This window comes from Ylistrum balloti, unplaced genomic scaffold (genome assembly GCF_031769215.1).
Source record: "Ylistrum balloti isolate Yb309-2 unplaced genomic scaffold, AGI_CSIRO_Ybal_v1 Utg370916, whole genome shotgun sequence".
NCBI classification, from domain to species: Eukaryota; Metazoa; Mollusca; class Bivalvia; order Pectinida; family Pectinidae; genus Ylistrum; species Ylistrum balloti.
Window position 1 is genome coordinate 102,478 of NW_026782519.1, and position 27,536 is coordinate 130,013.

At 38.7% G+C, this 27,536-nt stretch overlaps 1 protein-coding gene across 1 annotated transcript in view; it reads right to left on the reverse strand.

Moving 5' to 3' along the window:
- Nucleotides 1–25,285, reverse strand: part of LOC132559459 (protein piccolo-like) — a 55,274-nt gene extending 29,989 nt beyond the window's left edge. The window contains exon 1 of the mRNA XM_060224078.1: nt 22,998–25,285. Coding sequence (XP_060080061.1) covers nt 22,998–25,285 — 2,288 coding nt within the window. The remainder of the gene's footprint in view (nt 1–22,997) is intronic.
- Between the last annotated feature and the right edge of the window lie 2,251 nt (nt 25,286–27,536).

The window sequence follows — 27,536 nt, forward strand, 5'->3', positions numbered from 1 at the left end:
ATTTCATTACCGAAAGGCAGATGATTCAAAGTATTAGCATTATATTTAAATATCTCTAGCTGAGAGGTGGGTTCTTGAATAATTTAGAGACTCTACTTATTCTAGGTAGTGTGAGATATCTGTATCACAACTTTGGTACCAAGTGTGTGATGTTTTCTAGGATAAATCTTTGAATCTCGTGTAATCGGGATCAGCTGGAAAATAACTGACGGGTCATGTCACTTTAGATATTGTCTTCTGTAAAAAATGAAGACCAAAGGGGTCTATAATTTCTAAAAGTCAGATGGCGGGCTTATTATGGCAGTATCGGTTTATATTTTACAGAATATGGTACATATTACAAAGCTTAAGGAATAAAGGTTGCATGAAAATGGCATTCTTCTAAAATATTCAATCGAAGGCAGGTAATCTTGGGGTACAAAGAAGACCAGTAGACAAAATTAATATATCTTCTTCAAAACTCTTCAAAAATTAAGCATAAACATTCTTCGATGACAATCAGGTACAGGAAGTAGAATATTTTTAACTTCCTGTGTGTAAGTGTCAATTTAGGAGCCGTAGCCATGTGAGAAGTAACAACAAGCCTTACAAGTGTTACTGCAGTGACTGCAAGTGAGTTCTTAAAACAGTCAACAATGACAGACAACCCATGTACCAGCTATTCCTTAGTGTTTATCTCTAAAATAGTAACACAGATACTGTAGAGCAAAACTATACCATACATATCAAGATATAAGCCCTTGCCTATTAATTATACTATAAGCTCATTCTAAGCCATTTCCTGTTTAGGAAAAAATACTATTTTATTGTCCTGTATAAATACCAGCCCACTAAATCGTAAGTAATGTACTAACTGGCCGTCCAGGCTTATTGTCCGGTAACACTTTCTTCATGAATCTCATATGATTGGAAACTCCTATACTAACTCCTGTATACAATATGTACATCCTATAACTATATAACAATGGTGTAATCCTAACATATCTGTAGCTTACAGGGTGTGTACATCCTATAACAATGGTGTAATCCTAACATATCTGTAGCTTACAGGGTGTGTACATCCTATAACAATGGTGTAATCCTAACATATCTGTAGCTTATAGGGTGTGTACATCTAATAACTATATAACAATTTTGTAATCCTAACATATCTGTAGCTTACAGGGTGTGTACATCCTATAACTATATAACAAATGGTGTAATCCTAACATATCTGTAGCTTACAGGGTGTGTACATCCTATAACAATGGTGTAATCCTAACATATCTGTAGCTTACAGGGTGTGTACATCCTATAACAATGGTGTAATCCTAACATACTTACAGGGTGTGTACATCCTATAACAATGGTGTAATCCTAACATATCTGTAGCTTATAGGGTGTGTACATCTAATAACTATATAACAATTTTGTAATCCCTAACATATCTATCCCCACTTTTCCCACTGTACCCCATCACTACCCCCACTACCTCATCACTACCCCCACTTTTCCCTGTACCCCATCACTACCCCCACTTTTTCCCCTGTACCCCATCACTACCACAACTTTTCCACCTGTAACCCATCACTACCCCCACTTTTCCCCCTGTACCCCATCACTACCCCCACTTTTCCCCCTGTACCTCATCACTACCCCCACTTTTCCCCCTGTACTCCATCACTACCTCCACTTTTCCCCCTGTACCCCATCACTACCCCCACTTCCCCCCACCCCCTCCTTCCACACCATATTACTATCTGCTACCAAGTGTTACAATATGTAAAATATTTACATACAATAAGTACTCTTCAAAGTTTTTTTGGTGCATGTTTACAGTAAACAGAGGTATAAGACACACAGAGCAACTCAGAGTGTGATGGTGTTTTCCCCAATGTGTACAAGTCATTTCACATTTATGTAAAACCATGTCTGTCTCTTGTCCTTGCTACATCCTGCCAAGAACTATAATTATACTGATTCAGGTATAACTTTCCTCCTTCATGACTCAGTATTTTCATTCCTTACTCATCTGTAAACAATTCCTAGTTCATTATCAGCTTGAGAATAATTCTGTTGTGATGTTCAGGACACTTCACTGAGACAAGTTAAAAATGTGTTAAAACAATATGTCAGTCTAGGTTTTCTTGGTACATTTCTGATCTCGGCAGATTTTCCTGTAGACAGAGCTGTAGACAGAGAAGATATTCACTGAAGTCTTACAAAGTCTTACAAAGACATAAGGGGTTGTCTCTCAAGGCAGGTTTAACAACAGAAAGAAGGGATGGTCCCTAAAGGCAGGTTTTACAATAGAGAGAAGGGATGGTTCCTCAAGGCAGGTTTTATAATAGAAAGAAGGGATGGTCTCTACAGGCCCGTTTTGCAATAGAAAGAAGGGAAGGTCCCCCAAGACAGGTTTTACGATAGAAAGAATGAATAATCCCTCAAGGCAGGTTTCATAGTAAGAAGAAAGGATGGTTCCTCAAGACAGGTTTTACTGCAAACAGAAGGGATGGTCTATTATTAGACTGAAGGAGTGGTCTCTCAAGACAAGTATGTTTCGGGGATCTCTGCTTTCTGTTCATTTTGCTGTAAAGAAAATAGTATTTTTCTATGATTTTCAATCACCCCTGTCTAAAAAACGGATCAAAGGAGACCTAGATTGAAAAAAAGGATTCCAAACTTCCTCATCTCATTTGATTCATGAAATCAAGACATCAGGTATATTTTAATGTTTAGTAATCTCTGCCCTGTGTAACAAGATGGTCACAGGATACTGATTTTATATAACAATCGAAAGCACTTCTCTTTATATCAAATTAAACCCAAACCTTCTGATAATTGAACAAACCAGAGAAAGGAAATAGGTGTAGCAGTAAGAATGATTTGTTCTCCAACATCTGCTTTTTATTTTATCTTAAGAGCTACGATAACTTTTATTGTAAGACAAGAAGAGACAAAAAAATATCTCAACTTAGATCTTTGTAAAATTTAGAGACGAAACCTAGTCTAGCTTTGATAAAAAGTAAAAAAAACTTGCTGCTCCTGAAAAACCTCATCAGCTTCTTCAAATCTGTTAAAACATTTTAGAATTTACTGGGAGAGTTGAAATTATTTTAATATATTCAAACGAAAAATATGCATTTAAATCTAGAGTGAAATTCCTTGAATTTTATTCAGTTCATTAAACTTAGATGGGATTAAATACACTAAAATATGGAGCTAACATTACTTGAACTCCAAACATGTACAAACAGAAGCAAAAAAATGGGGGGCAAAAACACAAACAGAAGACACATGGTCCTGATAGTGTATAATTAGGACCCTCCTATATCCCAGACAGATGGTACAGTTCGGGCTCCACACATGTCCTCGTTTACATATACACTACAACATATGCAGTGTGTTACAGATCCAGACAAACATTTATGATCTTTTAAAAACATTTCAGTGTTTTCTATTCCTCCAAAATAGTTTGTATTTACTTTGTTGACAATCAAGTTTTCAATTAAGGCCAGTTCAATGTCAGTCAAGTCAGGTGAAAATCAAGGCAGGTGTCAATTAAATCAGATATCTGTATTGACAGGTGTCAATAAAATCAGATATCTGTATTGACATGTGTCAATAAAATCAGATAACTGTATTGACAGGTGTCAATAAAATCATGTATTGACAGGTGTCAATAAAATCAGATATCTGTATTGGCAGATGTCAATAAAATCAGATATCTGTATTGGCAGGTGTCAATAAAATCAGATATCTGTATTGGCAGGTGTCAATAAAATCAGATATCTGTATTGACATGTGTTAATAAAATCAGATATCTGTATTGACAGGTGTCAATAAAATCATGTATTGACAGGTGTCAATAAAATCATGTATTGACAGGTGTCAATAAAACCAGATATCTGTATTGGCAGGTGTCAATTAAATCAGATATCTGTATTGGCAGGTGTCAATTAAATCAGATATCTGTATTGGCAGATGTCAATTAAATCAGATATCTGTATTGGCAGATGTCAATTAAATCAGATATCTGTATTGACATGTGTCAATAAAATCAGATATCTGTATTGGCAGGTGACAATAAAATCAGATATCTGTATTGGCAGATGTCAATTAAATCAGATATCTGTATTGGCAGATGTCAATTAAATCAGATATCTGTATTGGCAGATGTAAATTAAATCAGATATCTGTATTGACAGGTATCAGTAAAGCCAGGTTTTGGTAAATTCAGGTGTCACTAAAGTCATGTGTCTTTGAAGTCAGGTGTCAGTGAAGTCAGGTGTCTTTGAAGCCAGATGTCAGTAAAGTTATTTGACAATGAATTCAGGTGCAAGTGTAGTCAGGTGTCAGTGAAGTCTGGTGTCAATGAAGTCAGGTGTCAGTGAAGTCACGTGTCTTTGAAGCCAGATGTCAGTAAAGTTATTTTACAGTGAATTCAGGTGCAAGTGTAGTCAGGTGTCAGTGAAGTCGGGTGTCAGTGAAGTCAGGTGTCAGGGAAGTCAGGTGTCAGTGAAGTCAGGTGTCAGGGAAGTCAGGTGTCAGGGAAGTCAGGTGTCAGTGAAGTCTGGTGTCAGTGAAGTCAGGTGTCCATGAAGTCAGGTGTCAGTGAAGTCAGGTGTCAGTGAAGTCAGGTGTCAGGGAAGTCAGGTGTCAGTGAAGTCAGGTGTCCATGAAGTCAGGTGTCAGTGAAGTCAGGTGTCAGTGAAGTCAGGTGTCCATGAAGTCAGGTGTCCATGAAGTCAGGTGTCAGTGAAGTCGGGTGTCAGTGAAGTCAGGTGTCTTTGAAGCCAGATGTCAGTAAAGTTATTTGACAGTGAAGTCAGGTGTCCATGAAGTCAGGTGTCAGTGAAGTCGGGTGTCAGTGAAGTCAGGTGTCAGTGAAGTCAGGTGTCAGTGAAGTCAGGTGTCAGTGAAGTCGGGTGTCAGTGAATTCATGTGTAAGTGAAGTCAGGTGTCCATTAAGTCAGTTGTCTTTGAAGCTAGATGTCAGTAAAGTTATTTGACAGTGAAGTCAGGTGTCAGTGAAGTCATTTGTCTGTAAAGTCAGGTGTCCATGAAGTCAGGTGTCCATGAAGTCGGGTGTCAGTGAAGTCAGGTGTCAGTGAAGTCAGGTGTCAGTGAAGTCGGGTGTCAGTGAAGTCAGGTGTCTTTGAAGCCAGATGTCAGTAAAGTTATTTGACAGTGAAGTCAGGTGTCAGTGAAGTCATTTGTCTGTAAAGTCAGGTGTCCATGAAGTCAGGTGTCAGTGAAGTCAGGTGTCAGTGAAGTCAGGTGTCAGTGATGTTATTTGTCATTTTTACATGCAACCAATGTGATTTTATCAAAATTTGAGCATTGGGTTTTTTATACTGTGGGAGCTAAAAGAATATTTCAACCCAATCTTACTTCCTAAATATGTCCATTTTTTTAAATCTAACATACTTACCAAATTTGAATTTACTTAATCTTCTGACTTATTGTAATCAATACCACAACTTAGAATTTCAGATTCCTGAGAAAATAGATCTGATTCAGTGACACATACCAACAGATTCTCACACCACTGTCCAAACAACATGAATGTGGTGTTCTAATCTATTCCGAAATCTATAACACACTCGATCAAAGTATCAAATGGATGAAAATAAGTGATAATCCATCAGATTAGGATTATGGAAAATCATTTACAAACTGTTTTCAGTAAAACTTGTGATGCTGACATACAAACCAGGACATTCTGGGTTACCATGTGATGCGGACATACAAACCAGGACATTCTGGGTTACCATGTGATGCTGACATACAAACCAGGACATTCTGGGTTACCATGTGATGCTGACATACAAACCAGGACATTCTGGGTTACCATGTGATGCTGACATACAAACCAGGACATTCTGGGTTACCATGTGATGCGGACATACAAACCAGGACATTCTGGGTTACCATGTGATGCTGACATACAAACCAGGACATTCTGGGTTACCATGTGATGCTGACATACAAACCAGGACATTCTGGGTTACCATGTGATGCTGACATACAAACCAGGACATTCTGGGTTACCATGTGATGCTGACATACAAACCAGGACATTCTGGGTTACCATGTGATGCTGACATACAAACCAGGACATTCTGGGTTACCATGTGATGCGGACATACAAACCAGGACATTCTGGGTTACCATACACTGCTGTTTTTGTGATTTCAGGAGATGGAAATCCCTTCCATTCAACCACATCCAAATTTATCCAAATGGGTGAAATTATTATATATTCCATTCAGCATGGAAGTTATATATGTTTTATTGTCAATCTTGATGGTTGATCAGAAGATTTAAGAGAAGCGAGGTAACTTTTGTGTTGTTACCTCAGGGATGTAACTTTGGTGTTGTTACTTCAGGGATGTAACTTTGGTGTTGTTACCTCAGGGATGTAACTTTTGTGTTGTTACCTCAGGGATGTAACTTTTGTGTTGTTACCTCAGGGATGTAACTTTTGTGTTGTTACCTCAGGGATGTAACTTTTGTGTTGTTACCTCAGGGATGTAACTTTGGTGTTGTTACCTCAGGGATGTAACTTTGGTGTTGTTACCTCAGGGATGTAACTTTGGTGTTGTTACCTTGGATATGCTGAAAAAGACTTGAGGTATGAAGAGAACTGATGGGTGTGGGGCACTCTGAAGGCAGACTCCTTAATATCTTAATCTCTGAAAAATTACCTGTCTACCAGAAGTAGTGGGGAGGATTTGAAAGATACTGACTGAACTGCCCTGTTTGTCAGGCAGTTATCTTTGAAAGCAATAAACATGAAGTATCAATTCTTCCCCCCCCCCCCACTCCATATTGGTACCCTCTCCTCTTCCAACTTTGAAGGAACATTCCTTCAGAATCTCCTTAGCCTAGATATATATACTAAATACTAAGTTTTAAAAGAAAAAATCTGACCCACCACTGTATACCAAAGGGAAAGATTTTTTTTCTAAGATAAAAATAGATTTAACCCTTTGGCCGTGTTTATCTTGGGAGGAAAAATGTAGAGTTATACTTAATCAATCTCTCCTTTTACCCTAGAGTTTGTACTGTAGTCACAGAAATAGCAACTTTCTTTACAAATTCAGTATTAGATATGACATATCTCACACTTCTTTCTTGATCAAACTTGGGGACATTCTTTTACACAATTAGATAAAATTTTTTTTTATATCTATCTCATCCTACCAACCCAACCCCATTCTCTCTCATCCCTACCCTACCTCAGTCTCCCTCGAGTTCCTACCCCTACCTCAGTCTCCCCCAGTCCCTACCCTTCCTCAGTCTCCCCTAATCCCTACCCTACCTCAGTCTCCCCTAATCCCTACCCTACCTCAGTCTCCCTCGAGTTCCTACCCCTAACTCAGTCTCCCCTAATCACTACCCTTCCTCAGTCTCCCCTAATCCCTACCCTACCTCAGTCTCCCTCGAGTTCCTACCCCTACCTCAGTCTCCCCCAGTCCCTACCCTTCCTCAGTCTCCCCTAATCCCTACCCTACCTCAGTCTCCCTCGAGTTCCTACCCCTACCTCAGTCTCCCCCAGTCCCTACCCTTCCTCAGTCTCCCCTAGTCCCTTCCCTACCTCAGTCTCCCCTAATCCCTACCCTACCTCAGTTTCCCCTAATCCCTACCCATACCTCAGTCTCCCCCAGTCCCTTCCCTACCTCAGTCTCCCCTAATCCCTACCCTACCTCAGTCTCCCTCGAGTTCCTACCCCTAACTCAGTCTCCCCTAATCACTACCCTACCTCAGTCTCCCCTAGTTCCTACCCATCCTCAGTCTCCCCCAGTCCCTACCCTTCCTCAGTCTCCCTGAGTTCCTACCCCTAACTCAGTCTCCCCTAGTCACTACCAGTGCTCCAGATAGCCTGCGTGAATGCGTTTTCACACACAATATTTCTAATTTCACGCTAGGAAAAAAATAAGATTTGCGTCATTAACCCGTGCGAAATCCGGACTCTGCGTCAATGTCCGGCTCCAATATTACGTAGTTAGAAAACTCAATAATCTAAGTCAAACAGACACTTATCGAGTAAACGAAACTCGTAACAAGCGCTTTCTTGATCGTGATTATAAACCAGTCGCATAGCAAATATGGCGCTGTCAAAAATGTTTACAAATTCAGTGTTACCCTAATATGGAAAAAACCCATACACTTGATAAAGGCAGGGGTGAAAAAACCCCTCAATTTATAAAGGTAGGAGTGAAAACCCCACATGTCAAAAAGTTATCTGGAGCACTGCACTACCCTACCTCAGTCTCCCCTAGTCCCTTCCCTACCTCAGTCTCCCCTAATCCCTACCCTACCTCAGTTTCCCTGGAGTTCCTACCCCTAACTCAGTCTCCCCTAGTCACTACCTTACCTCAGTCTCCCCTAATCCCTACCCTACCTCAGTCTCCCCTAGTTCCTACCCTACCTCAGTCTCCCCTAATCTCTACCCTACCTCAGTCTCCCTCGAGTTCCTACCCCTAACTCAGTCTCCCCTAGTCACTACCCTACCTCAGTCTCCCCTAATCCCTACCCAACCTCAGTCTCCCCTAGTTCCTACCCATCCTCAGTCTCCCCCAGTCCCTACCCTACCTCAGTCTCCCCTAGTTCCTACCCATCCTCAGTCTCCCCCAGTCCCTACCCTACCTCAGTCTCCCCTAGTTCCTACCCCTAACTCAGTCTTTCCTAGTCCCTACCTATCCTCAGTCTTCCCTCGTCCCTACCCTTCTTCATCTCCCCTAGTCCCCATCCTACCTCATTCTCCCATAGTTCCCATCAAATCAACCCCACCCCATGCTTTCCTAGTCCTGTTAATACCACTCTTCCAATTTAAACTTTTTCCAATTTTTCCCAATCCCCACACCATTCTTTCCTACCCTTAAGATCCTACTTTTCCTATCCCATCCCATCCTACCTCTCCAAACTTAATTAACCCATCCCATTCCTGCTATCCCATCGATATCCCACACCAATATTCCCACACCCCATACCACTATTCCGATATCCCACACCACTATTCTGATATCCCACACCACCATTCTGATATCCCACACCACTATTGATATCCCACACCACTATTCTGACATCCCACACCACTTTTCCGACATCCCATACCACTATTCTGATATCTCACACCACTGTTCCAATATCCCACACCACTATTCTGACATCCCACATCACTTTTCTGACATCCCATACCACTATTCTGATATCCCACACCACTATTCTGATATCCCATACCACTATTCTGATATCCCACACCACTGTTCCAATATCCCACACCACTATTCTGATATCCCATACCACTATTCTGACATCCCACACCAATTTTCCGACGTCCCATACCACTATTCTGACATCCCACACCACTATTCCAATATCCCACACCACTATTCTGATATCCCATACCACTATTCTGATATCCCACACCACTAAACTGATATAACACACCACTATTCTGATATCCCACACCACTATTCTGATATCCCACACCACTATTCTGACATCCCACACCACTTTTCCGACATCCCATACCACTATTACGACATCCCACACCACTAAACTGATATCCCACACCACTGTTCCAATATCCCACACCACTATTCTAATATCCCACACCACTATTCCAATTCACTATTTCGAGAAACATGGATGATTAATATACACTGTTTTATAATATTAATCTAACATTAGTGTCAGTAGGTGTCTAGCATTTCAGACAGACATTCTGGAAAGTCAAAATCTAGGTTAAACGGAAGCTTAAAAAGAGACGAAAATAAGTAGATACTTACGTGAGGCTCTGCCGATTTTTCTTGGCTTCTATGAGAGCAATGGTACGCTTGGTTGGTTTATCAATAATGATCATGATATCAGAACTTCAGAATACTTATACCAGGAGATATCACACGCAAAGAGGAGGGAGGGGGGTGGTTCCCTCGTCCCTCTGTTATCACATGTAGGGAGGAGGTTTAGTACATCTCTCTCATGTCTGTCCACATACCAAACATTGTACAATAATATCTACAGTCGAGTGTATCTCCGAGAAGGCCACAATATCAACACTCCAGTGTATCTTATAGACCCTCTGAGGATCTTTAAAGAGCCACAAGATTAACACTTAAGGGTATCTTACAAAGCTAGTAATATCCTTGTGGTTCGCCAGCACACAGCATCACAGACTTATGACAAGATCTCCAGTAATATTAAGTACCATCCGTAAGTAAGATCATCCAGTGATGATAATGATGTGTGTTCCAGAGAAAATCTCTCTTTTCTTAGGACGGTAAAAAAAACCAGTTCTCTTTCTGTTATCTGTATATACTTCCAGTCCAAAGCAACACACTACATTATGTCAAGAAACTGACTTGTCCAACTATCTGCCAAGTTCTGAAGCAATCTGCATCATATTTCTATCTTATATATTTACACTGAATCTAAACCAGTTACTACAGGACAGACCAAGTAACACACTAGAAATTCCACTTGTGATAATACGTCCAAGTTACAAGTTTTTCTGGATTTAAAGTCTGTAAAGTTCCTATAGTACAAATGTCTGCTGTGTTTGTGAATGTACCATTGGGTTTGTGGTGTGTATGTGTGTGTGCATATATAGGAAATGCCGGCTGCAAGTCTGGCAGTCTTATTTTACATCTCCACATGGACTAAACACAAAACTTCTCACGAATATTAAAAAAGTAGACCTATTATATATTAGCCTAAAAGCTTTCAGTGGACCTTCATCATGTCACATGCCTAAATATATCTCATTATATCTCATGTAAATAACTTTAGGAATCAAAAGCACAAAAGACCTTAAATTTCAAACAACAATTAAAAGTTATTTAACCCTTATACAATGAAATAGCGTTCGTAGGTAGTGTGTGTGTGTCAAAACCAGACGTAGGACAACAATTAATCTGGGACTTCAGGGTCAATGAAAATCCTTTGTCTGGCCTCTAAGTAATATCATTTGACCTCTGACATTCTTCAGCCAGCAATATCACTTGACCTCTGACATTCTTCAGCCAGTAATATCAGTTGACCTCTGACATTCTTCAGTCAGTAATATCAGTTGACCTCTGACATTCTTCAGTCAGTAATATCAGTTGACCTCTGACGTTTTTCAGCCAGTAATATCACTTGACCTCTGACATTCTTCTGCCAGTAATATCACTTGACCTCTGACATGGTTTAACCAGTAATATCACTTGACCTCTGACATGGTTTAGCCAGTAATATCAGTTGACCTCTGACATGGTTTAGCGTCTCAGTTAATCTACATTAGTTTGTGTCTTGCCAGTCAATATGATAAAAATTCACAATATCTTCCTTGTTGACAAAAATTTATTTCCATTGACAAGAAATATTTAGAAGAGGCTAGCAGCATCTCGAGGGAAGAATTTTGTTCTCATAAAATCAGATAACAGCTACTGCTGTATAGAACCACCATGACACAGAGAAGAATTTTAAAGCTATGATATCATAAAAACTAGATTTCTCACAGTTGTTGTACCAGATTACTCAACACCTGGGCCTGCAATACATACAGTTTTGCATGGTAAAACACAAAGCTGTGCCAAATGGTTCTCTGAATGTCTATAGACCTCTGCTTGAAGAAATTTTAACACTTGGCATCAAAGCAAATCTAGTAGATGCTGATTATTTTACCTGATACAACCAGCTAGGTTTCATTTTTTCTCTGTATTTCTCAACTTCTTATATCAAAATCTCTTGCCAGTCTTTTAATGAAATCTATTTATGATATGAAAACTAACAAATGTTTGAGATACAAGTGACCAGAACATGTCTGTATGACATAACTCACTCACGTGTAAATAATGAACAAAGTCTATAAATAGTAAGTGACCTTTGCCTTGACCTTTGAATCAACCATGAAACACCAAATAATCTAACCCAAAGTATTGTCTAGTCGACTGATAGACTGATATGATAGCATGAAGGTCAAAGGTCACAATTCCTATGAAGTTTAAGGTCACACTTAATGTTTATTAAATACAATATATCTATATGAATCTTCACTATCCACTTACGTCAAGGTCAAACTCACTCTTATGTTTCAAGGTCAAACTCTTTCTAATGTTGTGTTTTTGTTATCAAGGAAATCAACTATTGAATCACATGCATTGTGTGTGTAAATTTCAATAAGAAAAGATCTGCCTATAAAATGTGTGTGAGACATTGGTGACCCCATCCAATATATATTGTTGTCAATGTTGACACTGTAACACAAACCTATTTAAGGCATTCTCATGGTATTGTTACTTTGTTGTGAAGTCTAGTAGTAATCCCCTGACAAATGAAACCGTTAGGGTGATGCCATTGAATTAAGAGATTATTTTCTATAAATTGTAATGGTGACTTTGACCTTAAAGGAGTAAATGATTAGATTTTTAGGTGATAAAAAGCATTTTAACATTTCAGTATCTGTTAAAAGGTGCACACTTTCTGTTAATTGTAATATTTGAAAGTTTGCATAACCATTTTGTTGAAAATGTCAAAAAATTAAAATGAAATAGGAGCTAATTCCTCTCATTATCGTTCAGAGAATGTAAATGATGTATTTCCACTTGTGTGATGTGGGAAAACTAAGAAATCATAACAAAGTAGAGGGTTAAAAGGAGGTTTTGAAAGGCCCCCTGATGAACTCGCTATCTCTGATCAAAACAGCCAATAGCAGTAGACGTAACTACAAGCGTTGACCAGTGTTAGTTTGAAGCTGATATTTGTTATCAATTTTGCTCTAAAAGTGTTATAATTTTGTGAACATTCCATCAAAGTATAACAATCCTTGCCCAAAATTAATGCATAAATAACGAAATCTAACCATTTGGTCCCTTTACCGGGAACCCTGAAACAACATAATGTTACTGCTGAATTCTGTGTTTAGTTTGATAGGAATCCATGAAAAAATCAACCAGTTAGATAGAGGGAAGTGATTCTGGTGGAGGACAAGATGGAACAAACAAGATACGACAAACTGGATGGAACAGGACAAGAGAAGAGGAGGTAACTATATACTACTGGCTACATAAACTGGTGAGGGGCAAAACCAGATATCAAAGTTTATATGACACTAATCAAACTAAGATTTAAGCCATTCTTACTGTCATACATACAGAAATAAAATTCAAACAACTTTCTGGTCATTAAAAGGAGTTTTAACCTTCACCATCTAACTTTCGCAGGAAGGAACGTTTGATCTATTTGATCTATTTGTCAAGCCTCTGTCTCCCCTTCCCCCCCCCCCCCCCCAACTCCCATCCCCTCCCCTGTAGAGCCTGCAGCCTGCAGCCTCCACACTGTTCCTTGATTAAACCAGCCAATAGGTTACATTTGTCCCCTGGGTATTTTTCTCTGTTAGTTAAAACTCCCAGCTGTATAAACATAGCCAAGGATGAGCTGGCTGTTATACCTAGATACTGGTAGTGGTGGTGGGGTAGAACAGCTTTCTAGGGGAACAGACTCTATTAGTTTCTCTAAGAAACTAAAATTCAATCTTTTGAATGTTGAAATTCATAGTTTTTTTATTATGTTGTGTATCAATGTATGTTTCTAGTTCTACAATAAAACTTTTCAATATGTGAAAGGGCTTGGGTAATAGTCACTGCCACAGACAGGGCTTGGGTGATAGTCACTACAGCAGACAGGGCTTGGGTGATAGTCACTACCACAGAAAGGGCTTGGGTGATAGTCGCTACAGCAGACAGGGCTTGGGTGATAGTCCCTACAGCAGACAGGGCTTGGGTGATAGTCAATACCACAGAAAGGGCTTGGGTGATAGCCACTACAGCAGACAGGGCTTGGGTGATAGTAACTACCACAAAAAGGGCTTGGGTGATAGTCGCTACAGCAGACAGGGCTTGGGTGATAGTCACTACCACAGAAAGGGCTTGGTGATAGTCACTACAGCAGACAGGGCTTGGGTGATAGTCCCTACCACAGAAAGGGCTTGGGTGATAGTTGCTACAGCAGACAGGGCTTGGGTGATAGTCACTACCACGAAAAGGGCTTGGGTGATAGCCACTACAGCAGACAGGGCTTGGGTGATAGTCACTACCACTACAGCAGACAGGGCTTGGGTGATAGTCACTACCACGAAAAGGGCTTGGGTGATAGCCACTACAGCAGACAGGGCTTGGGTGATAGTCACTACCATTACAGCAGACAGGGCTTGGGTGATAGTCACTACCACAGAAAGGGCTTGGGTGATAGTCACTACAGCAGACAGGGCTTGGGTGATAGTCAATACCACAGAAAGGGCTTGGGTGATAGCCACTACAGCAGACAGGGCTTGGGTGATAGTCACTACCACAGAAAGGGCTTGGGTGATAGTCGCTACAGCAGACAGGGCTTGGGTGATAGTCCCTACAGCAGACAGGGCTTGGGTGATAGTCACTACAGCAGACAGGGCTTGGGTGATAGTCACTACCACAGAAAGGGCTTGGGTGATAGCCACTACAGCAGACAGGGCTTGGGTGATAGTCACTACCACAGAAAGGGCTTGGTGATAGTCACTACAGCAGACAGGGCTTGGGTGATAGTCACTACCACAGAAAGGGCTTGGGTGATAGCCACTACAGCAGACAGGGCTTGGGTGATAGTCACTACCACAGAAAGGGCTTGGGTGATAGCCACTACAGCAGACAGGGCTTGGGTGATAGTCACTACCACAAAAAGGGCTTGGGTGATAGCCACTACAGCAGACAGGGCTTGGGTGATAGTCACTACCACAGAAAGGGCTTGGGTGATAGCCACTACAGCAGACAGGGCTTGGGTGATAGTCACTACCACAAAAAGGGCTTGGGTGATAGCCACTACAGCAGACAGGGCTTGGGTGATAGTCACTACCACAAAAAGGGCTTGGGTGATAGCAACTACAACTCATAGAGCTTAACACTGACAATATAAGTTAACTTTGTCTGTATTCAGTCAACACTTCAGTTCCTCCTCTCAGAAGTTTTAAAGCCAGATGTACACCAAACAAACATGAGTTATTATGTCTGTAAGTTGCTCTGATGATTTGGACTGGAGTTCTACCAACAGATGTTCAAGGGAGGAGCTGAGAGAGGGGAGTAGGAAGAGAGGAGAGAGGGAAGGGAAGGGGGAACGGAAGGGGGGGGGGGGGGAAGGGATGGGAATGAGGAGAAGAAGAAGAAGGAAGGAGGGGAGAGACCTGCTAAATGTAGATCTTGAAAGGACTGAATATTTCCATCTATATTCTTTTTTTCCCTGGTTTCCTTCCATTGGGAAGTCCTATTTTACAAGGCACAGAGGAAGTCTGTATTGTGATTTACGATATCTATCTATCAATAAGCCTGTCTCTGCTAATAAGCCCATCTACTTCTGTTCCAGCTTCAGTACACAGGTCAACCGATGTTAAATCATCTAACTGTGTCTAATACACCTGGAGTCTGGGTGGATCTGTTAGTCCCTGTGCTAATTGTTATGTGATTAAGTCATTCCCTATGAACTCTCAACTTTAGTTTGTGTCCTCTTTAGTTTATAACCATGTAATAAAGCCAACTACCTTGAGATGGAGTTTATGAGTCCTTACCGGGTTTAATGTTCTGTAATAAGGCCAACCCCCTATATACCTTGAACCTTATAAAATGTTTCAGCCCTTAGAGTTAATTGTCCTGTGGTGGGTTAATCCCTCTACTTATTGTCCTGTGATAAGTCTGTATATACTGCTAGTCTGGGTTAATCCCTCTACTTATTGTCCTGTAATTAGTCTGTATATACTGCTAGTCTGGGTTAATCCCTCAACTTATTGTCCTGTAATTAGTCTGTATATACTGCTAGTCTGGGTTAATCCCTCTACTTATTGTCCTGTGATAAGTCTGTATATACTGCTAGTCTGGGTTAATCCCTCTACTTATTGTCCTGTAATTAGTCTGTATATTCTAGTCTGTTAATCCCTCTACTTATTGTCCTGTGATAAGTCTGTATATACTGCTAGTCTGGGTTAATCCCTCTACTTATTGTCCTGTGAACCTTATAAACTTATTGTCCTGTGGTAAGTCTACTGCTAGTCTGGGTTAATCCCTCTACTTATTGTCCTGTAATTAGTCTGTATATACTGCTAGTCTGGGTTAATCCCTCTACTTATTGTCCTGTGATAAGTCTGTATATACTGCTAGTCTGGGTTAATCCCTCTACTTATTGTCCTGTGATAAGTCTGTATATACTGCTAGTCTGGGTTAATCCCTCTACTTATTGTCCTGTGATAAGTCTGTATATACTGCTAGTCTGGGTTAATCCCTCTACTTATTGTCCTGTGATTAGTCTGTATATACTGCTAGTCTGGGTTAATCCCTCTACTTATTGTCCTGTAATTAGTCTGTATATACTGCTAGTCTGGGTTAATCCCTCTACTTATTGTCCTGTAATTAGTCTGTATATACTGCTAGTCTGGGTTAATCCCTCTACTTATTGTCCTGTGATTAGTCTGTATATATACTGCTTATTGTCCTGTAATTAGTCTGTATATACTGCCCTCTACTTATTGTCCTGTGATAAGTCTGTATATACTGCTAGTCTGGGTTAATCCCTCTACTTATTGTCCTGTGTATATACTGCTATTAGTCTGTAATCCCTGGGTTAATCTACTTATTGTCCTGTGGTAAGTCTGTATATACTGCTAGTCTGGGTTAATCCCTCTACTTATTGTCCTGTGATAAGTCTGTATATACTGCTAGTCTGGGTTAATCCCTCTACTTATTGTCCTGTGGTAAGTCTGTATATACTGCTAGTCTGGGTTAATCCCTCTACTTATTGTCCTTATTGTTATAGGCCTGAGCCATTATATACCTTGAGCCTGAGTTCCAATGAGTCATTTTTTATTCACAGTCCAATTCTCTTGATGATATATCATTTTTGTCTAATTTATTTGAAGAAATAACATGTACCCTTTCTTTTCATGCAAGAAAACTTACTTAAAATGATGGAAAATTTTGTCAGTAAAATAATTTCAAAAGTGATTAATTCAAACTGTATTTTTCCATACCAAAGCCAGATCTGGTAACATGTGGGGTGACAGGAAGGCAACTTATACCATGGTCCAGGAATACAGGGTGGAAAACAAATTTTAATTTTGAGATCATCTAGACCATTATATATTCATATTGATCAAGATAAGACAATGTTCCAACAGAGGAGGGGAGATAACTCTCCTATAATTCATCATTGTATTAGTCATATCACTGGTCACAAGACCCTATAATTTTATGTACATGTGTTAGAAATGACAGAGAAATTGAGGACAGATCATAATTTTCCAAAACAACTGATGATAATGATCAAAACATCAAAGAGAGTAATACTGTGGATATTTCTGTTAACTGACAAACTTTTTGAAAAATATTGGTACTTCAATTCATTTCATGGTAAAATTGTGAATTTTTTTTCTTTGTCTAGGTCTGCTCAATTATCTCAATATTGTTAGTTTTCATATATTCAAGCCACCATCAGTCATGATTACACCATTAATGGGAGTTTGAAGTAAAATAACATCGCTGACTAATTTGATCACAACAACCCAATGCTCTAATGAAAGTAACAATCAATTTTTCCTCTCTCTTTTCTTAACTTTATTTTGTGCTTTAATCATAAGTGATGGATTTGATTTTTAGCTTCGATTTTGAAATTTAAACACGTCGAAAAATATTTAGAAAATACCAACATGTCAACATAATTAAAATCCAAAGTTATGTTCCGTAAAACTACGGCAAAATATGAACAAAAGAAACATTGAAATGGAGAGAAAAAGTACGAGGAGAATAAGGTGTTCCAGAAGGGTAAGTGTCTTCTGCTTCATTGTAGACACCCGCCTTGTAACCTTAGTCAATCCAAGTAAATATTGTCACATTCTCAAATACAACAAGGTATACAGCAACGAAACCAAAAGGCAAACTAACGAGTATCAAACACATCCAGCTTCATATCACCCAACGAAATAGAACATTTCTCCATGAGATCACTAAGGCAACCATAAAACTTTTCCATAATTTTCATCAACCTGCATCTTTTGAACCCCTGTTATGAAGGGATTCGAAGTAGTTCCTGTAACATGTGACCTGGTACCGTTAGAAAAAACTATCACATAGTGTATAAATCTAGATGTTATGATGCTTTCGCGATCATGAGTGTTATGTCCGGACATGTATTTTTAAACTGTATTATAATGGTAATTTTCACTGATATATAAAACTGCTGTTTTACAAAAAAAAAAAAAAAATGCAGAGTAGATAGATACGACAATAATGTACGAAAGGATGCACCATTGTATGTTTTTGCTTGAAACAAAAGCACACAACCCTCTTCTTTCATCGGGAAATGAAGTGACTGGAGTAAACTAGTGTCATTGATGTGGAGCAAAATCAAAATGTAAAAATTTACTCATACATGCAAATGTAATGACCTTGTATGACTTCTGTGATTAACCTCTAACAAAATCTACACGTATTTATATCAACAGGTGATGGCTGCATCTGTTCAGGCTTATCTAATAATTGGAATCAATTCAAAATTGTTTAATAACTGGAATTGATCCCAAATATTTACATTCTTCGATACAAGTCACATCAGAATATTTTCTCACGATACTGCAGTAAGTAGAAAAAATTCCAAGAATCTGATATAAAGCTGAAACAGGATCAAATCACTAAGGATTTATTTTTTTGAGGACAATATCCTATATACTTGTATTGGGTAACTTTGAAATTTACAATTTTATAAGAATTATAGCCAGCAAGTATCAATGCAATGTTGAAATCAATTCCGCAGTTTAGGAGGAGAAGTTGGACAATGTTGTATCTTCATGGACAATCTTATTACAGTATACCTCCCCTCCACACCCTCTTACACCACCTGAAGGTAAGTTATTCACTGACCACAACATTCTGAACAGAATTCATTGTATAATCATTGTTTCCAACCCCAAACTATGCCTTTTTTTATATCCTGTACTCACATGCATTCCACAAGGATGGTGTCATCTGTGTCAAGTCCAGGGCCTCCATAAGGAAGCAGATAGAGACTGCACAGAGATTCCATCAGAAAGACAACAATCACTAGCCTACTTTACTAATGTTATCTGTTCGATCACGAAATCTTATACCCATGAATTAAAATAGACATCTCACAATTATATCTCTGTGACTTTTAAAGCCCTTCAGACATACCTATCTAGTTAACTGTCCATATTCAAACTTCAATAGAAATTTTATGCAAAATGATTTCCTGTTTGATCCAGACACTGCGTCAAAGTTCATCTGGACATTCCATTCACCCATCTGTGTACCTTAAAGGTTTGTTTGTCTCTTTGATGGTATTTCGTTTTTTCCCCCTATGAACAGTCAGGGTCATTTTGTGGTGGGGTCTCTTCATTAATAACTAGTAGCTATCTCACCGAACAACATACTGGAGGCCCATTGCATGCTATATTTAGTATAAACAAGTCTTCTACTCTGTTTCTTAAGAAGCACATAACACTGAGAGGCAGGAGCATTGAACCTTACACCTCATATTTCCACCCAAGATTGGATAGTCCTACGCCCTAGGTACTGAAAGAACTATATTTTTTGCAGCCCAAAATGAGGGTTAAATTCCTTGTTCCTTTTTTAGTTTAGACAAGTTCTGGATTCCTTCTGAAACCTCCAGGATCATAGCCTCAAGATGGACAAACATGTATAGTGTGTTTTATACTATACAACAAGAAACACAAACATATATAGTGTGCTTTATACTATACAACAAGAAACACAAACATGGTTATACACTGCTCCTGTTTATGGGAATATTAATATTTAGGTCTGACAATTTGGCCTTTTCCCACTAATGGTCGTACACTAGATATAAACACACGATCACAGTGTCTACTGTTAAGATTGGTTTTTATGGACTTTTGAATTTGATAGCTTTATTATAGAATTTTACATGTATGTAGACTATTGATAAGGTCAGAGTCTGGTTAAAGGCCATCACTGAAACCCTCCCACTGTAGTTATTTGTCCTCCACTCAACATATAATCTACTTAATAACCTCACAATTATTTCTTTTCAATGAATTATCTTTCTACTTCTAGGATATCACAGGAACTGACCTTTCACAGGTCTTCTCACTCGTCAATAAAAGTCATTCTCCCCATCAAAAGGGGATTCACCTGGCCTGTAAAAGTTCACCTTCAATCATCATTTGCCCCCACCCCTTTCCCACTCCTATCAAGGTCATTTATGCAACCTGTTAGAGTCTTTCCCTCTGTCCGAAGAAGTTCAACAATAAATATCATTTGCCCCAAATGTCAAGGTCATTTTCCCTGCCTATCAAGGCCAATCAACCCACCAGTCATGGTAATTTGCCCCACATGTCATGGTCATCCATCCAACCAGTCCAGGTCAGTCAAACCCTTATCAAGGTCATTTGCCCCACATGTCATGGTCATCCACCCAACCAGTCCAGGTCAGTCAAACCCCTATCAAGGTCATTTACCCCACATGTAAAGTCATACTTTCATATAGATTTATCCTGCAATAAGTTCAGAGAGCAAACTTCACTTCTTATAGGACAATGAAATAACATAATTTAACTAAACATGAATAAACATGGGTGGGCTTATTGACAGACATAGGCTGATTGCTAGATATATATGGTACTAGTCAAAGGCATCAGTTATTTATTTATGCATGTTTCTTTATGTTTACAGGATCTTTAGTTTATCATATGAGGAAAGCAGACATATCTAACTTTAATAACATGACAAATTTCCCCTCCTTTTACCTACATGTCATATCTTCCCTTTTTCTATCAGTATGACATATCTCCCTTTCTTTTAATCCAGCTAGACTTATCTCCCCTACTTCCAACAGCATGAATATTCTCCCCTACATCTGGCTTATCTCCCCTACTTCAAACAGCATAACTTATCTCCCCTACTTCCAACAGCATGATTTATCTCCCCTACCTCTAACAGCATGACTTATCTTCCCTACTTCTGACCTTTCTTCCCTACTTCTAACAGCATGACTTATCTCCCCTATTCTGACTTTTCTCCCCTACTTCCAACAGCATGACTTATCTCCCCTACTTCCAACAGCAAGACTAATCAACCCTACTTCTACCCATGACTTATCTCCCTACATCTTACCTTTCTCCCCTACTTCCAACAGCATGACTTACTTCCCCTACTTCTGACTTATCTCCCCTACTTCCAACAGCATGACTTATTTCCCCTACTTCTGACTTATCTCCCCTACTTCCAACAGCAAGACTTATCTCCCCTACTTCTAACAGGATGAACTACCTCCTGTTCTTACATTTACATGACTCATTCTCCTTTTCTAATGACTTGACCTACCTCCATTCTTCTTCTACCTCAATGACTTATCAAATAACACCCTTCCTCTACCACCTTGAATTATCTCTCCCTCCTTGGTACTAACACAATTTCAACCTTGCCTGGTAGCATTGGTCCCACATGGTCTTTCAAGTCAATTAAAATTTCCAGCAGTAATTAATACATAACAAAGATACATAATTGTATGTGATGATTTCTAAAACCAGCAAATCATGACTAAAAATGTTTGTCATCAACTAACATGTTCTCACTGAACATGTACCAAAATATTCCCTCACCGAGGCTTGCTTACTGAGTACACTCACTGCTGTTGTATGTGTGGAACTACAACACAGTATAGATATTTGCAGATATCAGAAAAACACAACTAGGTCAGACAACAGATGTTTTATAAAGTGCCAGATTCGAGCAATGACCTTTACTCCAAGTTTGACAATCTTTGTTTTGTTTGTCTTCCTTAATGTTCTTTAACATCAACAGTTACATAAAAAAACCAAATGATGCCTAACATCCATTCGTTGATGATTTTCTCAATATAAAGAAAATTCACATTTTATAAAGAAAGACAATTATTTTCAGATAGAAATAAAGACTTGAGATATTTGCAGTACACATCCTGTTTCCAGGGCAACAGAAAATGATACCTCAATTACTTCTGACTAGAAGGCCTTAATGACTTCATTAAGTGTAGATAAATCATCAATGATTATAATAAACAGAAAATAAGCTGTTCTTGTTCTAAACACAGCAAGCTGCTATTTAAGAGTAAATAATGCAGCCATTTAAGAGTGGTAATTTTACTGAAGCTCTTTGCAGTATAGGGTTGAGCTCTTCAGTAATGGTAAACAGTAATGTATTGAAATAGATGTTTTTCTTGTAAAACCAATTTCTAATACTAATTTCTATATAATTACCGAGCTCCACCTATCCTTTACTATGTAACTTTATCATTTTCGGGTACAGAGGCTATTTATGGGAGTAATCGAGTGTAGCAGAGTTTTCCCTAGGAACCTCGAACTGTGTCCAAGGACTCGCATCATATATCAAATAGATCTAGAGTAAACCTTTATTAGCATTGGGGGTCTTTCGTTAATTGAAGGAGTCAAAATGAAGGATTTTGAAGGTCAGGGAAAGTCATGATGTCAGTAGCAAAACTATTTGAAATCCTTTTTTTTTTTTTTTTTTTCTATATTTCCTACAAAATTTTTTAATTTCAACAGTTATTCTTGTATTTGTAAGTACCCCTGTAGATGTACATGTATTTTTGCTTTCTATTCTTTGTCGAAGCAGAAGAGGAACAAATAATTTTTTTTTTAATTTAAAACTAAGTAATCTTTTAAAAGTGGTTACCATTAAGTCATGTATTTTTGGGGCATTTTAATTTTCATGGTCTTTCAGAAAAGTTACTAATTTTTTTGACACTTGAATTACGGGATAACTAATCCTCCAAAATGTAAGAGTTCAAGTCAGGTTTTCATTTGTATTATTTTTCTTTTTTTGTGAATTCATGAATTTGTAGATTAAAAGCAACAAAAACAAACCCAACACAAAAATTTATGACATAACAGGATGTTGTAAAAAGCCTGAAAAAAAACTTTAATTTCTAGATTTCACAATTACAACTTATGAACTTACCTTTTCGTTTGGAAGCGGTCAGTTTCATCCTCGGTCATTTGCTTGACCATATGGACAACAGGTGAAGGTGGGGGCTCCTCCTGAGATGGTGGCCTGACCTCTATGTTTTGTTTCACACTTCTCTGTCTCATCTCAACCATCCCTGATCCCACCACATTTTCATAAATTGAAGAACCTACTACATTCTCATACAGAGGGGATTCATTTAACAGGGCAGCAGACTGTTTGTTATCAACAACCTTTTCTTCAATCACCTCCTCCACAACCTCTGTGTTCGAAATGTTAGGTACTGGTGGCGACGTTGACGGTGGTGAAGGTGGTGATGGCGGAGATGTCAGTTCTTCAGAAGATAAATTTGTAGGTGAAGACTTGATCACCTGTCCCAAAGCATGACTGTACGGAGGTGGAGGGGTCTCTGGAACAGGGTACGGAGGAGGTGGAGGTCGTTCGGACAGTTCAACTTCCACGGGAGCTTCATCTCTTAGCGACTCCAGCATTTCATCTGGAGGGGAGGAGTCTGGGATAGGAGGCGGGGCTGATGATGGCGGCAGGTCATCATCATCTTCCCATGCATTGCTGGACTTTAGAAAAGACTGTGGTTGTGTTTTACGAGGAACTGGAATTGGTTTTGGCACAATGGCAGGTTTTGTGGGAATAGGAGGTTTTGGCTTATTGGAGGACAATTTTCTGGTCCGAGACTGTCTCGAATCTTGGACACGAGATTTAGAATCACTAGATTCTGAGTCGGATCTTATGCGAGACGACAGGTCAAAGTGTGGAATGTTTTCATGCACAATAGTTTCCGTATTTTCTTTCTCCTTCAAAACTTCAACATTATGTACATTTGGGTCATTACTTGTGACATTTTCCACGTAATTTGGCTTTTTAGACCTAGTTGGAGCAGAATCATCTAATGCATCCATTGATCGTGATTTCTGAGGCAGACCTTGATGTTTGTGTTTCTTCCAATCGAAAAAAGTATCAGTTACATCTGACTTTTGTTCTCGGACTTCCCATGATCGCCTTTTTGCTTGAAAATCAGACTTTGTATCATGCTTCCAATATCTATCTGCCTTTTGTAAAGCTGCCTGTATTTCCTCGCGACTAATTCGCTTTCCATCAGAAGCTGATGAAGTTCCGTCATCTTTACGTTTACGACGTAGCACTACAGCATCAGTTTTAGAGTCACTATCGACAGAAGTCTTGTCATTACTGGAAGAATCTGAGTTATCCTGCGACCCAGATCTATTCCTTATATCTCGACTTGGTCTTGTACGACTTGAGTACCCTGATTGTACAGATAAATCATAGTTTCTGGAATGGCTTGTGTCCATGTCATTTGCTGCTTCCTGCATAGTATTTTCATCTTTGCGATACCTACTTGTACCAAACTTATGTTCGTCACTTGTTGCATCCGAATGTTGTCGCCGTTTCCATAGCAATCCACCAGGGGCATTACTATGGAGTGGGAGTGATGGTTTAGGAGCGGCTTTCTCAGTTCTTATCACATCTTGTTGAAAGGCTAAATTGTTAGGCCTCTGATCAGCACGTGACCGCCGTCCAAATCCAAATGATGTTGGAACGGAATCATCGCTATCTGCTGGTTCCGATGAGGAGCGACGTTTACTCAAAGTTTCAAGAGGTTCGGAATGTGAATTAGTGAGAATATCTTCAGAAGGGGAACGAACTCTACCTTCTGGACTGGATGGAGAGCTCAAAGTTGGGGAAAGAACTGGGGATGGTGAAGTTGTTCTTGGTGAAGTTTTCCGTGTGAGATAACGGTCTGGCTCCAGTGTGTTTGAGCGGGCTTGTTGATCCAATCTGGCAAACAATGCTCGTGTGTAGTTGAATCTATCCACATGATTTGTTGCATCAAGTAGCTTCTTTGGATCAGAAGATCTAGGGGGAGACATTGCCTTCCCATCTCTTAAACTTGACAAATCAAAAGTTTTTTTCTTTTTTATTTCCGGGGACTTTTCTGGAACTGGGGGTGGTTGTCGTGTTAGGTTAACTTTAAATTCCCCTCCCCTCACGTCTTCTCCCGTCTGAAACATCTCCTTAATCTTACTGACATTTGAACGAAATTTAACGTGTGACCGTCCACTTATAGAACTCTCTCTATTATTAAACACATTTTCATTGCCAACAGGAGCAGATTTCACATCCTCCTGCGTCTCCATATTATCATTCATGCTAGGTGGTAGGTTTTCTACATCATCAACCACACTACCACTTCTAAAACGACTCGCCCTCAAGACGTCGTAACGACTATCGCGGTTCCTTGCCATTTTTCCATTGATAACATTGAAGATGTTGTAAACCAAATCGAAATATACCTGTGCTAACCAAATGCATGGAAATCAGCTTTTCATTAAATAATCCTTTCCTGAAATCCAACCAGATGAATGACTCGCCTAATTCCAAAGATATTTCTTTCAAAACTTCCACAGTAATAGTTGATTTTTCTCCAAATCAGAACATCACACCATCCAGTTTTAATGTTGTAAATCTGAACAAGACGTTGTTTATTTTAAAAATCCTTAATATCAGGCTAAATTTAAATATGTAGTTACTAACATCAACGGAACAGTTCAGAGTGAAGGAGTTACATGACACGAGGTTGTGGAGAGTTCAGAGGTTAAAGGGAGGATATGATCGGATACTGGTTGAGGGTTTTCTCCGTTTACACCATCCTCGTTTCTTCACCGCCAGGACGTCATTATGGTTGTGAACCTCCCTGTTGAGTTATTCTGAAAATATACAGATAAGTCTGTTAAAATAGAGGAACAAATTGATGACCAGTAAGCAAAAACTCCTGTTTAAGTTTGTTATTACTGAAAAATATCTACTGTACAGAAAAATAGTAATACGGAGGAAAGCTGTACTGTTACATGTTGTTGTTGATAATTTCAGTTAATTCTACATCAAATTTTTATAACAGATGGAGGAGATGGGTTGAGGATAGGGGAAGAAAATATTCATTTCAGGTCAGTTTCAGCTCAATGAGACATGTAGAACTTGAGGAAAAGTTGAAAATGTTTACGACGGACGACGTACGACGATGGACGACACCAGACAAAAGGCGATCGCAATAGATTAAATTAAGAAATTTTGTTTGCAAATGTGGCATGAAAACTGGAGAAATGCCCCAACAATGACAGCTTATCTAGCACTATGATCAGTTAAAACAAAATCATATGCTGAAATTGTAGTATACATAGAAATGGTATAGATTTGTTTTCCTGATAAAAAATTTCTAATTAAGCGTTTATTTCAAAGAATATTGATTATTGCAGTTGTCAATAGTTGGTTTTACAGTTTAAACTGTTTTGTAGATTCACAGATTAAATTCAAGGATCGCTGGAGAGAACAGTGAAAAGTGTGTGATGATGTATCTGTACCTAGAGAATCACAAAGATACAGTACCTTATCAAGGTGTGCATGGCCAGGTGAATTGACTGACAGGTCAAACACCAAAGTAAAAGTGACACCTGCAACTTTATACATACATTTACCTTTAAGTACTGTATCATCCCCTTTACCTTACCTGAAACTAGTTCACCTGTACGTTTTACATAGGTAACATATCTATACAGGTAACAGGTGACAAGGTTTTGTATATATATATATATATATATATATATATAGACACTTATATCGTCACTATCATGCATTTGAGGATGTTATACAGATATACATTATAATTATCTACACCTGTACTAGCTACACAGGTGACAAGGTTAGAAAGCCACTCTCCCTATCATGTGTGTAATCATGTACAGATTGTAAATATCTACACTGGTACATATACCTGTACAAATAAAACAAGGAAAACTGAGACAAGGGAGATAACTGATATCTTTTCCTAAGGAGATTTGTTAACTTTGTCTATCTCAGTCTTAAGGAAACTCCAACAACCATATATATTTTATTATATTTTACTCATTAAAGGAGAGGATAAATTAAATGTATTGGAAATGTAACCACCTTCAGGTCTAAGAGTGGCAAATTTTCTTATATAGTTAGATTATGAAAATAAAAGTATACAAGTTAGGTTTTGATATAAATTTGTACAAAGTAAAAAAATATATATGAAAATAAATAACATCATCCAATTTGAAACCAAAAACTTTCCATATTTGTCAAAAATTAAATGAAATTTTCTCTATACGACAAAACTTATCTGTTTGCATTTTCATTGTTCCCAATTTTTTTATTGTTGTGCACAATCCAATGTACGATGAAAGTTAAAAGCCATTTCAAATCATCCTTTGAAGAAATATCATACATTTAACAAAATTTCAGAACTATGAAAAAATAATTAAACTCCAAGTAAATTTTTTTCAAATTCACCATCAAACCAACCATACATGACAAGAGATGGCTACAGTAGCCAGACATTTTGAACTTCCTGTTTCGTGTTTAAAATAAAAATGTCTTGTATATAGACATACCATCTAATGTTTACTAGCCCGTTGATATTTACATGATCTCAATTCTACGAATATTATCATATCTGTACACAAAAGATTAAAAGTT